Below are 12,381 nucleotides of genomic sequence, written 5' to 3'. Positions count from 1 at the left end.
AAAGCCCCCAAATAAGAGGTTTCCCTAAACCCATACAGCAGTCTGGCTGAATCGATGACCGGAACACCGGCGTGCCACAGTGTGCCAGACCTCCAACACTGCGAATGGATAAAGTGAGAAGAGTATTCTCCATGCCAGTTCCAAGTTGCCCATCTGCACCCACACTCACCCACGCCTTCCTCTGCACACCCCCCACCCCGCAAAGTCCCTGGACACTGCTCTGTACCCAGATACCACTGCTCTTGGTTTGAAGGCAACAAGCAAATAATGGACCCAGGTCCAACTATGCCAACTACGACTGAACACACACACACACAGCACAGGCACACACTAACAGCACCTCGCCCAGTCTTCCCTCCTTACCATCCAGGGGTAACCCACCCGCACCTGAAGTCTCCTCGTTTGCCTCTACATTTTCCACGGCCAGGAGCTTTTACTCCTCCTTGACAGAGTTCTAATGGAGAATGAAAGCAGGCAAAGAAAAGAATTCAAAAATAAACAGCAAGAGGGTCACATTACCCAAACCAACATTAGTAACAGGACAGACTCAACAACGGAGACGGAAAGGTGCAGGACACGCACACGGGGCTTAGGCAAAGCTCGGGCTCCCACACAGGAAGTCAGGCAGAGCCTCCCAGGGCAGGGAGGGAGCACAGGAAGTCTTCCAGCAGGCACAGACTTCCAAGAGTCGGTGGAAGGGAGACAGCACAGGAACAGGAATCAGAAGGCTGCACTGCTGGTTCTAGACTCCCTGCCGCTACTGGGCGAGAGGCAGGCGGCTGGTCGTCCTGGGACTGCGACTCCCCCTCTATAAAACGAGGTGGGTAAAAACATGCAGGGGCTTGAATACCCACCAAAAAAAAAAAAAAACCCCACTGATTCTCCTCCAGCAAAAAGTGCTTATCAACTATTCTGCTTAAAATCTTCCAAGTCTATCCAGGTTAACAGCCCCTGGAAAAGATGTCACCTCCGGTCCCTCTCCTCCTAACATTCTATGATTCCAAGAGAATCAGATGTCAAAATAACGGGTGGCAGGACAGTCTCTCTCACCTGTTCACAGCAAGCATGCCTGAACAGAGACCAAATCCTAAAACCTACCAAACTCAGCTGGCGTCATCCACACCTCTCCCACTCACGACTCAAATCGGCCCGCTTATCCTTGGGTCCACAAGCCAGAATCCAGGCTTCTGAGAAGCCCATAAATTCCCTTTGATACCCCAGGACAATGAAGACAGAGCCTCGGTGCCCTAACCATGCGAAGTACAGGAGGGACCTGTCCCGTGTCTCTCTTCAAACTCAACCGCACGAGCCGCAAAGTGAACGAGGCTGAGCACCCCGGTGCCCACGCCACCCGCGGTCTCCCCGCGCCTCCCACTCTCTGGGGAACTGATTGAACCCACAACCCAAGCCACATCCCCTTTGAGCTCTCTCGAGGAGTTTCTTCGCTTTTCGCTTCTCCCGTCCACACGCCGCTGCCCTACCCCAGCCCAGGGTGTGCGAGGGCCGCCAAAAAGGCACTCCTCCTCCTCGGGAGGCTCCCCACCACGGCCCCCTGGCCCCCCACTCAGCCCCGCGGCTCTCCTCCGGGCCAACCCCACACCCAGGACTTCCCAGCTTCCACTCCACCCTAGGAAGCCAAGGAAGGGCTTGAAGACGTGGACTCCAACCCGCCCAGGGTCGACTCCCCCCCAAAAGCCTCATCGACGCAGGACCCTCCCGGGCACCCCGGGATCCTGCCGCACCCGAGCTCGCCCCACCCTCCAAGAAGGCCCCGGCCCGCCCCTGCCCAGCTCCCCCCGGGACCCCGCGGACCCTCCCCCTCTCCAAGCCCCGGAGCCCGGGCCGCCCCCCCCCAGGCGCGCTCCGCACCCCCGCGATAACGGGGCGCCCCGAGCCGCGCGGTCACCTGCATCCCGCCGCCGCCGTCGGCCGCCGCCTCCTCGGTGCGCGGCCGCTTGCTCAGGCCGGGTTCGGCTCCGTCTCCTCCCGCTCCGGGCACCGGCAGCTCCAGCTCCGACTCCCGCTTCATGCCCCGGGCAGCGGCGCCGGGCCCGAGCTGAGACGGCTGCTGCGGCTGGGCGCCTTCCGCCATCCGCCCGCGCCCCCCTCGCCTCCGGGAGCCGGGCGACCCGCGACAGGCCACCTCCCCCTGGGCCTCGGCCCCGACTGTCGCGACAGGCGGGTGCGCGCCTGCCCCCGCCCCCCCGCGTGCGTGCGTGCGTGCGTGCGCGCGCGCGCGCGGGCCCGGCGCCCCTCCGCGGCTCGCGCCCGCCGCTCCTCGGGGTCGTCGGCGTGGGGCCGCCGGCGGCTCGCGACGGGCCCTCGCTCGCGCCCCGGCACGCACACGCGCCGCCCGGCCGCCGCGCCGCGCCGCCCCTGGCGCCCCCGGAGCTCGGCCGCCGGCCCGCGCTCGCTCGCTCGCTCGCACTCTCCCTCACCGCACGCCGGCCGAGGGAGGAAGGGGGCGGTCCGGCTCCCGAGGCGTGGGGAGGGCTGTTTATTTGGGGGGGGGAGAGGAGGGGCGCGGGGCTGGGACGAGCTGACTGGCCGGGATCCTCCGGCCCGCCACTGTGGCAGCGCCGGGAAGGCGGGGAGAGAGAAAGAGGGAAGGAGGGACCGGGATGGACGACTCCCGCCCGCGCGGGAGGCTGAGGCGAGGGGGCGGCGGCGGCGGCGGCGGCGGCGGGAAGGGGCGTGGCCAGCGCCCCTCGGCAATCTCCGCGGCCTCCGCGCCCGCCGCCCGAGGGAGGCCGGGAAGAGCTCGGGGACGCTCGGGAATCTCCGGCCCCGGCGCGGGATGGGCCTGGGGGCGCGGCGCGGAGGGGGCGGGGCCTGCCGCCTCTGGGGGCGGGGCCTCGGCCTGGGGCAGGCCTGAGGGCCGGGAAGCAGCTCCGGTTTGCTGGACTGGTTGTTGGGAGTTGTGACCTCGGTTCGCCTGTCCAGCCGCCTTCGTTCTGCTTAGGGGTGGGGCCTCCCGTAGAAGAATGGGATTTGGAGTCTAGGGTCGGAGCCGCTCCTGCGTGGCGCTCTGCAATTCTGAGAGCTTCCGCTCTAATCGTAATTATTATCATAGCGCTGGTGATCTTAATGATCTCCGATGCGTGTAAGAGCTCTAAGGTTTGCATAGTGCGTGCACACCCGTTTTGAGGCTAGTGGGTAGGTGGAGACCGTGGTCTCCAAGGTGGCAGATCCAGATCGCAGGCCGCCGGGTCATATTCGCGATTCACTTTCTTAGCACCTTGCGACATGAGCGGCGCTTCATTGCCTATCAACTTTGTGTGGTTGGAGATGTGTACAATGAGTTTTCTCTCTCACCGCACTGCCTTCCAAGATGTGCCCTGTAGATAAAGTCCCAGGAATAAAATGATGTGTGTATGACCTAGATGCTAGCTTTGGACTTGCTAACTAGTTTACACAAGTTACTTCATCCCTTTGAACCTCAGCTTGATCATTTGTAAAATTCGGCAATTTTTTAGGATTGATTGATTGATTTGAAAGGCAGAGTGACAGAGAGAGAGAGCTTCCATCCGCTGGTTCACTCCCCACGTGGCCACAATAGCCAGGGCTGGGCCAGGACAAAGCCAGGAGCCAGGAACTCGACCTGGGTCTCTCACATGGATAGCAAGGATCCAAATACTTGGGCCACCATCTGCTGCTTTCCCAGGCACATTAATAGGGAGCTCAGAAGCAGAGCAGCAGGGACTCAAACCAAATACGGGATGCTGGCGTTACTAGTAGCTTAACCAGCCATGCCATAATGCCAGCCCCAGGGAGATGGTTTGTTTTGTTTTTAAGATTTTATTTATTTGAGAGGCAGAGTTACAGAGAGGGAGAGAAAGAGGGCTTCCATCCGCTTGTTCATTTCCCAAACGGCCACAATAGCCGGAGCTGGACCAAAGCCAGGAGTTTCATCTGGGTCTCCCACGCAGGTGCAGGGGCTCAAGTACCCAGGCCAACCTCTGCAGCTTTCCCAGGCCATAAGCAGAGAGCTGGATCAGAAGAGGAGCAGCCAGGATTCGAACCGGAGCTCACGTGGGATGCAGGTGCCGCAGGGGCTCAGCCTACTTTGCCACAGCACCAACCCCAAGATGGTTTTTATCAGTGGTTCTCAAAAGAGCTATTTTTGCCTTTCCAAACAGGTTATTTCTGCCTCACATGTGTTTGTCCATGTCTCAATATAATTTTGATCATTACAACTGGAGAACTTCTGGCACCTAATGGGTGGAGACCAGGAATGTTACCAATACCCTACCTTCCATAGGAAAGTCCTCATATGAAAGTTATGCAGGGGCAGGCGTGGTGGCACAGCGGGTTAAACCACCATTCCGGAGGCCCCCATCCCATATCAGAGTGCTTGGTTTGAGTCCCGGCTCCTCCTCACTTCTGATGCAACTTCTTGCGAATACCCTTGGGAGGCAGCAAGTAACGCCCCAAATTGCTTGGGTTCCTGGCACCCACAGGAGAAACCCTGATGGAGATCCAGGTTCCTGACCCCGGCCTGGCCCAGCCTGGCTGTTACAGATATTTGGGAAGTGAATCCATGGATGGGAGGTTGATCTCTATCTCTCCCTCTCTCTTTCTCAAATAAATAAATCTTTAAAAAGAAAGTGTTACCTAGCCCAAAATGTCAGCCGTGCAGATGCTGAGAAACGCTAGGTCAGATGATTTCTAAGGTCATTTGCAACCAGTCTGTGATTTGACCTTTGAACTTGGGTCTAACTTGGCTACACTGGCAGTCAGTAGAAAACATTCCTGCTTTAGCATCAGGCCAACCCGGGCTTTAGCATCCGCCCAATGCTGGGCCAGCAGGAGCCAAACATTGCTTTATAGAAGGTATTTAGGGCCTGTGAGAGAACACTGGAAGACTTGCCTGGAAGCTGTGTGTGTGTGAGGAGCAGTGTTTGGATTGTTCAGGCTGTGTTATAAATCAGTAACAATGGGCAGCTTTCAGTTGGGCCACTTACAAGTCAGGATGCCTTCTGAAAGCTACTTAATCTCTCTCTGCCTCCATTTCTTCATCTGAAAATTAGGATAATTGAAGCACCTTCCTGAAAGAGTTATTGTAAGGATTAAATGAGTTCTCTCCTTCTAAGAACACCAATCAGAATGGCCTATGGTGAGCACTCAGTGTTAGCTACCATTAGTATCACCATTGTCATTGTATTCACATTTTAAATGGCAGTGACAAAATGCTCATTGTGGAGATCAAAAAATGTCATCATCACTATACCTGGGTTTTGTTTTTTTTTTTTTTTAATTTGACAGAGTTAGCAAGAGAGAGAGACAGAGAGAAAGGTCTTCCTTCCATTGGTTCACCCCCCCCCCCAATTGGCCACCACAGCCGGCACTGCACTGATCTGAAGCCAGGAGCCAGGTGCTTCCTCCTGGTCTCCCACAAGGGTGCAGGTGCCCAAGCACTTAGGCCATCCTCCACTGTCTTCCTGGGCCACAGCAGAGAGCTGGAATGGAAGAGGAGCAGCCAGGACTAGAATCCGGCGCGCATTTGGGATGCCAGCGCCAGGGCCCTGGTTTTGTTTTTTTTTTTTTTTTAAGATGTATTTATTTGAGAGAAAGAATTACAGACAGAGAAAAGGAGAGACAAAGAGAGGTCTTCCATCTGCTGGTTCATTCCCCAAATAGCCAAAACTCTGACCAATCTGAAGTCAGGAGCCAAGAGCTTCTTCCAGGTCTCCCATGTGGTAAACTCTGTAATCAATGCACAATCATTCTTAGGCGTTTAAAATTAACAGAAAAGTGATCTCTGTTAAACACAGGAGTGGGAATAAGAGAGGGAGGAGATATATAGGTTGGCACATGCTCACTCGGACTTACCTCCAATGGTGGAGCTAGAAATGTGCCAGGGGATTTCAACTCAATCTTACCAAGGAGGCAGGTACCAATGCCAGCGCACTTGGTAAAGTGATAAGTATAAATACACAACTGATCAAAAAGACAGGATATGTGTTGAAGAGATTTCCACGTGGGTACAGGGGCCCAAGGACTTGGGGGCATCTTTCACTGCTTTTCCACGCCATAGCAGAGAGCTGGATTGGAAGTGGAGCAGAAGGGGCTCGAACTGGCCCCCATATGGAATCCCGGTGACGCAGGTGGAGACTTAACCTACTACACCACATTGCCAGTCCCTGTGTCTGGCTTTTTTGCTATAGGGCTGCTAGCGATTCAGATGGGGAAGACAAAGCTCCCCCAAGTCATTCCTTGGTGCAGTGCCAGTGTTGGGCAAATTCTTTCTTTTCATTAAGCCTTACATTCCTCATTTCTAAAATGGCAATGTTATCCTAAGGATGAGATGAGAAAAAATAGAGCAGTTAGCAGAGTGCCGAATGTATAGTAACTGCTTAATAAGTATAATTATTTATCATCTAATTTGTTTAGCAATAAAAAGCTACTGGCCAGTGGCCAGAAGGGCTGGAAAGAACTTTCATATTGCTGTTTGTACCAGCAAGGTGAAAGTCCACAGGCCTGCAAGCTTGTTGTTGAACAACATTATATGACCCCAACCTAAATCAAGGGTCTTAAATTGGCAAGACCCTGCAGCAGATGGAGCCTGATCCTGCCCACCCAAGCACTATGGCTTTGAAGGAAAAGCAAGTGGTTTTCCGGTGGCTTCACGGATAACAGTGGTTTTTCTTTTCTTTTCTTTTCTTTTTTTTTTTTTTTTAAGATTTTATTTATTTATTTGAGAGGTAGAGTTACAGAGAGAGGGAGAGAGGTCTTCCATCTGCTGGTTCACTCAAATGGCTGCAATGGCCAGAGCTGGGCTGATCTGAAGCCAGGAACCAGGAGCCAAGAGCTTCTTCCAGGTCTCCCATGAAGGTACAGGGGCCCAAGCACTTGAGCCATTTTTTTACTGCTTTCCCAGGTCATAGCAGAGAGCTGGATCAGAAAAGGAGCTGCCAGTTCTCTCTGTCTCTCTCTCACTGTCCACTCTGCCTGTCAAAAAAATTAAAAAAAGAAAAAGAAAAGGAGCAGCCAGGACACGAACTGGGGCCCATATGGGAGGCCGGCGCTGCAGGCAGAGTCTTAGCCTACTATGCCACAGTGTTGCCCCAGCAGTGGTTTTTCCGTTTAAACTTAGGTAATCAGCCGGTAGATTTCTGAAAATTTTACTTAGTGAACTGGTATCTTAAGAATTCTCCCTAGGAGCCAGTGCTGTGGCATAGCGGGTAAAAGCCATCACCTGCAGTGCTGGCATCCCATATGGGCACCGATTGGAGTCCCAGCTGCTCCACTTCCAATCCAGCTCTCTGAGAAAGCAGTAGAATATGGCCCAAGCCCTTGGGCCCCTGAACCCACATGGGAGACCCACAAGAAGCTCCTGGCTCCTGGCTTGGGATCGGCCCAGCTCCAGCTGTTGCAGCCATTTGGGGAGTGAACCAGCCAATGGAAGATTGTCTCTCTGCCACTGCCTCTCTCTAACTCTGCCTTTCAAATAAAATTAATACATCTTAAACAACAACAACAACAAAGAATTCTTCCCTCTCTATCTGCCTTGTCAAAATACTGAAATCTAAATGACATTAGGTCCTTCCTTGGCTGCCCCATGACCCAGAAAGAAATGAGATTTGGGATCAAGGCTGCCTGTGACTCAAATTATTGTTATTCAAGTAGCGCTCAAGTCCCTAAGAAATAGAGCAGTGCAGTATAGGAATGGGTGAATGACCTGGCAGAACAAAGAGAAATTGGACCACACTCTGTAAACAAGCACTAAGCATTTAGGGAGAAAGAGGAGAGCAGAAGCCAGATGTGCCCAAGGCAGCTCAAAGACCAGGATCGTTTCTTCCGTATACACCTGCAGCGACTTGTTTGGGAGCAGGTAATTATGAAACATTACAGAGGAAAAGGACATTAAAGAATATTCTCCGAGAAAGAATTCTTAGCTGTAGACACTACTACAAGTCTAACATGTCCATTTATCCCTTTATTCAACAAACAAGTGTCTAGAATACCAAGATGAATAAAATGTATGCTTGATACAAAACAGTTCAGTCTGGGAGGAAAGGACGAATAAATAAAAAGACAGTCACAATGCATCATGATGAGAAGGTCACCTCTCAGAGTGGCCAAGAACACAGACCGTGGTGTCGGACAGACGAGGGTTTGAGTCATGTATCTGACCCTGGTCAAGAACCTTAACATTTGAGGCCCAGTGTTTTCATCCGAGTAACAAACACTTGGTGGTGGCCAACTGAGTATCCATTCTCCTCTTACTCCTTATTAGCAAGAACCCCAAGTTTAAGGATGAAATCGTCCCAGCTTTTTTAAAGGATTTATTTATTCATTCACTCATTCATTCATTCAAAAGGCAGAGAGGAGAAGAGAGAGAGAAAAAGAGAGGGAATCTTCCATCCCCTGCTTCACTCCCCAAATGACCACAACAGCCTGAAACTCCTTCTGCGTCTCCCGCGTGATGGCAGGGACCCAAGTATTTGGACCATCATTCACTGCTTTCCCAGGCATATTAGCAGGGAGCGAGGTCAGAAATGGAGCAGCCAGGACTCGGACTGATGGCCTATGGGACAATAGAGGTTTCTGTTTTAGTACCAGCCATGGGTTTTCTGAAAATTTTATACACTGAACTGGTATCTTGAGAATTCTTCTGAGGCCGGCGCTGTGGCATAACGGGTAAGGCCACCGCCTGCAGTACCGGCATCCCATATGGGCACCGGTTCCAGTCCTGGCTGCTCCTCTTCCAATCCAGCTCTCTGCTGTGGCCTGGGAAAGCAGTGGAAGATGGCTAAGTCCTTGGGCCCCTGCACCCACATGGGAAACCTAGAAGAAGCTCCTGGCTCCTGGCTTCGGATCAGCCCAGCTCCAGCTGTTGCGACCATTTGGGGAGTGAACCAGCAGATGGAAGACTTTCTTTCTCTCCCTCTCTCTCTCTCTTTCTCTCTACCTCTGCCTCTCTGTAACTCTGCCTTTTAATTAAATAAATAAATCTTTAAAAGAAAGAAAGAGAGGGCCGGCGCCGTGGCTCAACAGGCTAATCCTCCGCCTTGTGGCGCCGGCACACCGGGTTCTAGTCCCGGTCGGGGCACCGATCCTGTCCCGGTTGCCCCTCTTCCAGGCCAGCTCTCTGCTGTGGCCAGGGAGTGCAGTGGAGGATGGCCCAAGTGCTTGGGCCCTGCACCCCATGGGAGACCAGGAGAAGCACCTGGCTCCTGCCATCGGATCAGCGCGGTGCGCCGGCCGCAGCGCGCTACCGCGGCGGCCATTAGAGGGTGAACCAACGGCAAAGGAAGACCTTTCTGTCTCTCTCTCTCTCTCTCACTGTCCACTCTGCCTGCCAAAAATAAATAAATAAATAAAATAAAATAAAATAAAAAAAGAAAGAAAGAAAGAAAAAATGAATTCCCAGGTTCTCTGGCAGCTAAAGGTGGCCACGGTTCTGGCCATCAGGGTGTAGGCAGGGTATGGTGTTCCTGCCCGGCTCCTTAGAGCCAAAGAAAGGAAAGACTTTTTGCATTTGCCCTTTGCCCTTTGCCCTTTGCCCTTCCCCCTTCCCCCTGCCTGGAGCACACACTGGGAAAACAGCCGACAACGTCCTGTCTCCACAGCAGCAGAAGCTTCATGCTAAGACTGGTATCACAGAGTTGCCACACCTGTCCTAGCCTGTCCCCTTCTAATCCATTGTTACTGGGGGAAAAATGCCCTGTTTGGTTTGCCATCACGGACAGGCTTCAACATACAGCCAGACACAACTCCTAGCTGATAGAATCTGTAAACCGAGGCTAATAATAGAGTCTTCCCTGGGGTTCTTTTGAGCTTTAAATAATGCATGTCAAGCACTTAGCACCACACCTGCTTCATAGATGCACTCAATAAATGGTAACTTAGACCTTCTTTATGACTATTATTACATCTATTACCCTTATTAACATGATTATTGCAAGTGCCAAAAGCTATAGGGATGTATAGGAAGAGTACTCCCTCTGCCTGGGGAAGCCGAGTAAACTTCATCTAGAATGTTTCTATGACCCGGGGCTTTAAAAATGAGGCGTTTCCCAGAACGGAGGCTCTGGTAAAAGGTGGTGCTCTCTGCAAGGGCTTAGAAGGAGTTTGGCGCTGCCTGCTGGGCTGCGATCAGGAGCAAACTCCGAGGACGGGGTACCAACACTAGCCATGGCCTTCCCGTCACTGGACACTGCAAGGCACTTACACTGTAAGTTTGCTTCCATCTGGAAACTGGGGCCCGATTACCTGCCAGGGCACCTGCCACAGGGCTATTGGGAGGCCCATGGGGAATAATAGACTTCAGGAAAGATCTGTTCACACACCAACTACTGCTAACCCAGGGCTCCACTTCCCAACAGCCATGAGGCAAGGAGGTGATGGAAATGTCTTTCTTGGTAAGCTCTTTATAAACACGAGCATTTTCTTAATGCCGTGGTTGATTGTTTTATGCCCCCAGCACCTAGAAAAAGAGCCTGACACAAAATGTGGCGACTGCAACAATCCTGAAAACAGAAACACCGTCCTAGGCCCAAGAGTCCCCGCGGAAGGACAGATAAAGACCAGAGCCCAGTGCACAGATGATCTTAGATTGCTGTCTTCGCTGAACAAAGGCAGGGCTGGAGTCCATCCTCAGAATTGATCATCTCTCCCACCAGAGAGAAGCACAGATATAAATAGAAGAAACCATGTTCTACGCCAAAGCTTTCTTTTCCCAAAAAAGAAAGGCAGAGAATCCCCTTGACAATTCATTGGCCAGAGGAAGTGGAAGCAGCTCCTGCCATGTGGCTGGCTGATCTGGGAGCAGATTAGAGTCTAATGAGAAACTGAGTTCAGAAAAAAAAAAAAAAGCTCGCGTGGTGTTGAAGCCTCATTAGGACTGAGCAACCCGCCGCGCGCCACAAACCCCGCTATTAACTCTGCCCTCACTTCCCCACCTCCCTCTGCTCCTGGTGTATTGAACCTGGGTTTTTCCTATAGGCCAGGACCTTGCCAACTCTTTCGCCCTTCACATAATGTGTTTGTCTGGTTTCTATTTCTGTAGTTTGATGAAGGATGATAGCAGGGTATTGAGCTGTTGTTTTTCATTTAGTGCAGTCACCGCCCTCCCCCTGTCCCCCCGCCCCCACCCTGCTCACAAGTCGTGTTTTTCATTGTCTGTTTTGTGCCTTGTCCTAGGTTTTTATTGCTTCTTTGCACAGTGGAGGAAGGCTTTGCTTTATTGTATTTTCCAGGCGTGGGTATACATAGCCTCGTGTACCCATCCTTCCTGCAATGTTTCAGAAATGGCAATGACCCCAGAAGGGAAAGGTTCAGCCAATCGCTGAGCCCTTGTAAATGCCAGTCCTGAACTAGATGTGGTTTTTTTTTTTTCTTTTGCATTTAATTTTCACAACATGCCGTGAAGCAGATAGTGTTACATCTCATCTTACAGATGGGAAAACAGAACCAGAGAGATGGAATGACCATTCCAAGGTCACGCAGGACGGTGAGCGATAAAGGAGCTCCTGTCCCCTTGCTCCAAGTCACTGCCCCTTCCTATCCCAACCCCTGTCTTCAAGAAGTTTTTAAGGTGTTTCAGTTTAGGCAGGTGCATCCCTCACAGAGAAGAGACAAAAAGGAGACAACATTTTGTTCTTGGAAACAGATCTGAACTTTTCCGATCCTGCATTCCACGGGAGGCTGAAGAGCCAGGGCCTTTGTTGGTTCAGGGTACTGGGTTTACTTTTTCTTTTCTTTTTCTTTTTTTAAGATTTATTTATTTACTTGAAAGGCAGGATGACAGAAAGAGAGAGGAAGAGGCAGAGAGAAAGAGATCTTCTAGGGGCTGGCGCAGTGGCACAGCAGGTAAAGCCACCGCCTGCAGTGCCAGCATTCCATGTGGGCGATGGTTCAAGTCCCAGCTGCGCCTCTTCTGATCCAGCTCTCTGCTACGGCCTGGGAAAACAGTGGAAGATGACCCAAGTGCTTGGGCCCCTCCAGCTTCGTGGGAGACCTGGAAGAAGCTCCTGGCTTCAGCTCAGCCCAGCTCTGGCCATTGCAGCCATTTGAGGAGTGAAGCAGCAGATGGAAGACCTCTCTCCCTCTCTCTGTAACTCTACCTCTCAAATAAATAAATAAAATCTTTAAAAAAAAATAAATAAGTGGCACAATGGGGACCTGAACCAGGTGGCTGCTTAATCTATTGTACACAACGCCAGCCAGGGCATCGAGTTTTCATTCACTGTCTTGGGATCCCTACCAGCGCCTGCCCAGGTACTTCTTCTGGGTCCCTGGCCTGCCCTGAGCTGTGCTTGTTATTCCTCAGCCATCCACCCAGGTTGCCTGGGTCAAGGGTGTGGGGAGCCCCTAGCTGCTCCTGCACAGCTCTGGGCCCTTGGAAATCGCTGGGAAGCTGACTTGGGCCCGTGT

The 12,381-nt window shown here is 52.4% G+C and overlaps 1 protein-coding gene across 16 annotated transcripts in view; it reads right to left on the bottom strand.

The window, feature by feature from the left end:
- The window catches only part of RBFOX2 (RNA binding fox-1 homolog 2), a 323,477-nt gene extending 321,350 nt beyond the window's left edge, over positions 1 to 2,127 (bottom strand). For 3 of the 16 annotated variants that reach the window (XM_062202909.1, XM_062202912.1, XM_062202919.1), the window contains exon 1: positions 1,907 to 2,121. In XM_062202909.1, the coding sequence (XP_062058893.1) occupies positions 1,907 to 2,092 (186 nt within the window). In that variant the 5' untranslated portion in view covers positions 2,093 to 2,121. Of the gene's footprint in view, positions 1 to 1,906 lie in introns of all 16 variants that reach the window. The other 13 variants (XM_062202913.1, XM_062202930.1, XM_062202920.1 and 10 more) reach the window with 7 other exon arrangements.
- Between the last annotated feature and the right edge of the window lie 10,254 nt (positions 2,128 to 12,381).

This window comes from Lepus europaeus, chromosome 10 (genome assembly GCF_033115175.1).
Source record: "Lepus europaeus isolate LE1 chromosome 10, mLepTim1.pri, whole genome shotgun sequence".
NCBI lineage: Eukaryota > Metazoa > Chordata > Mammalia > Lagomorpha > Leporidae > Lepus > Lepus europaeus.
This window is presented reverse-complemented; position numbering and strand designations above follow the sequence as displayed.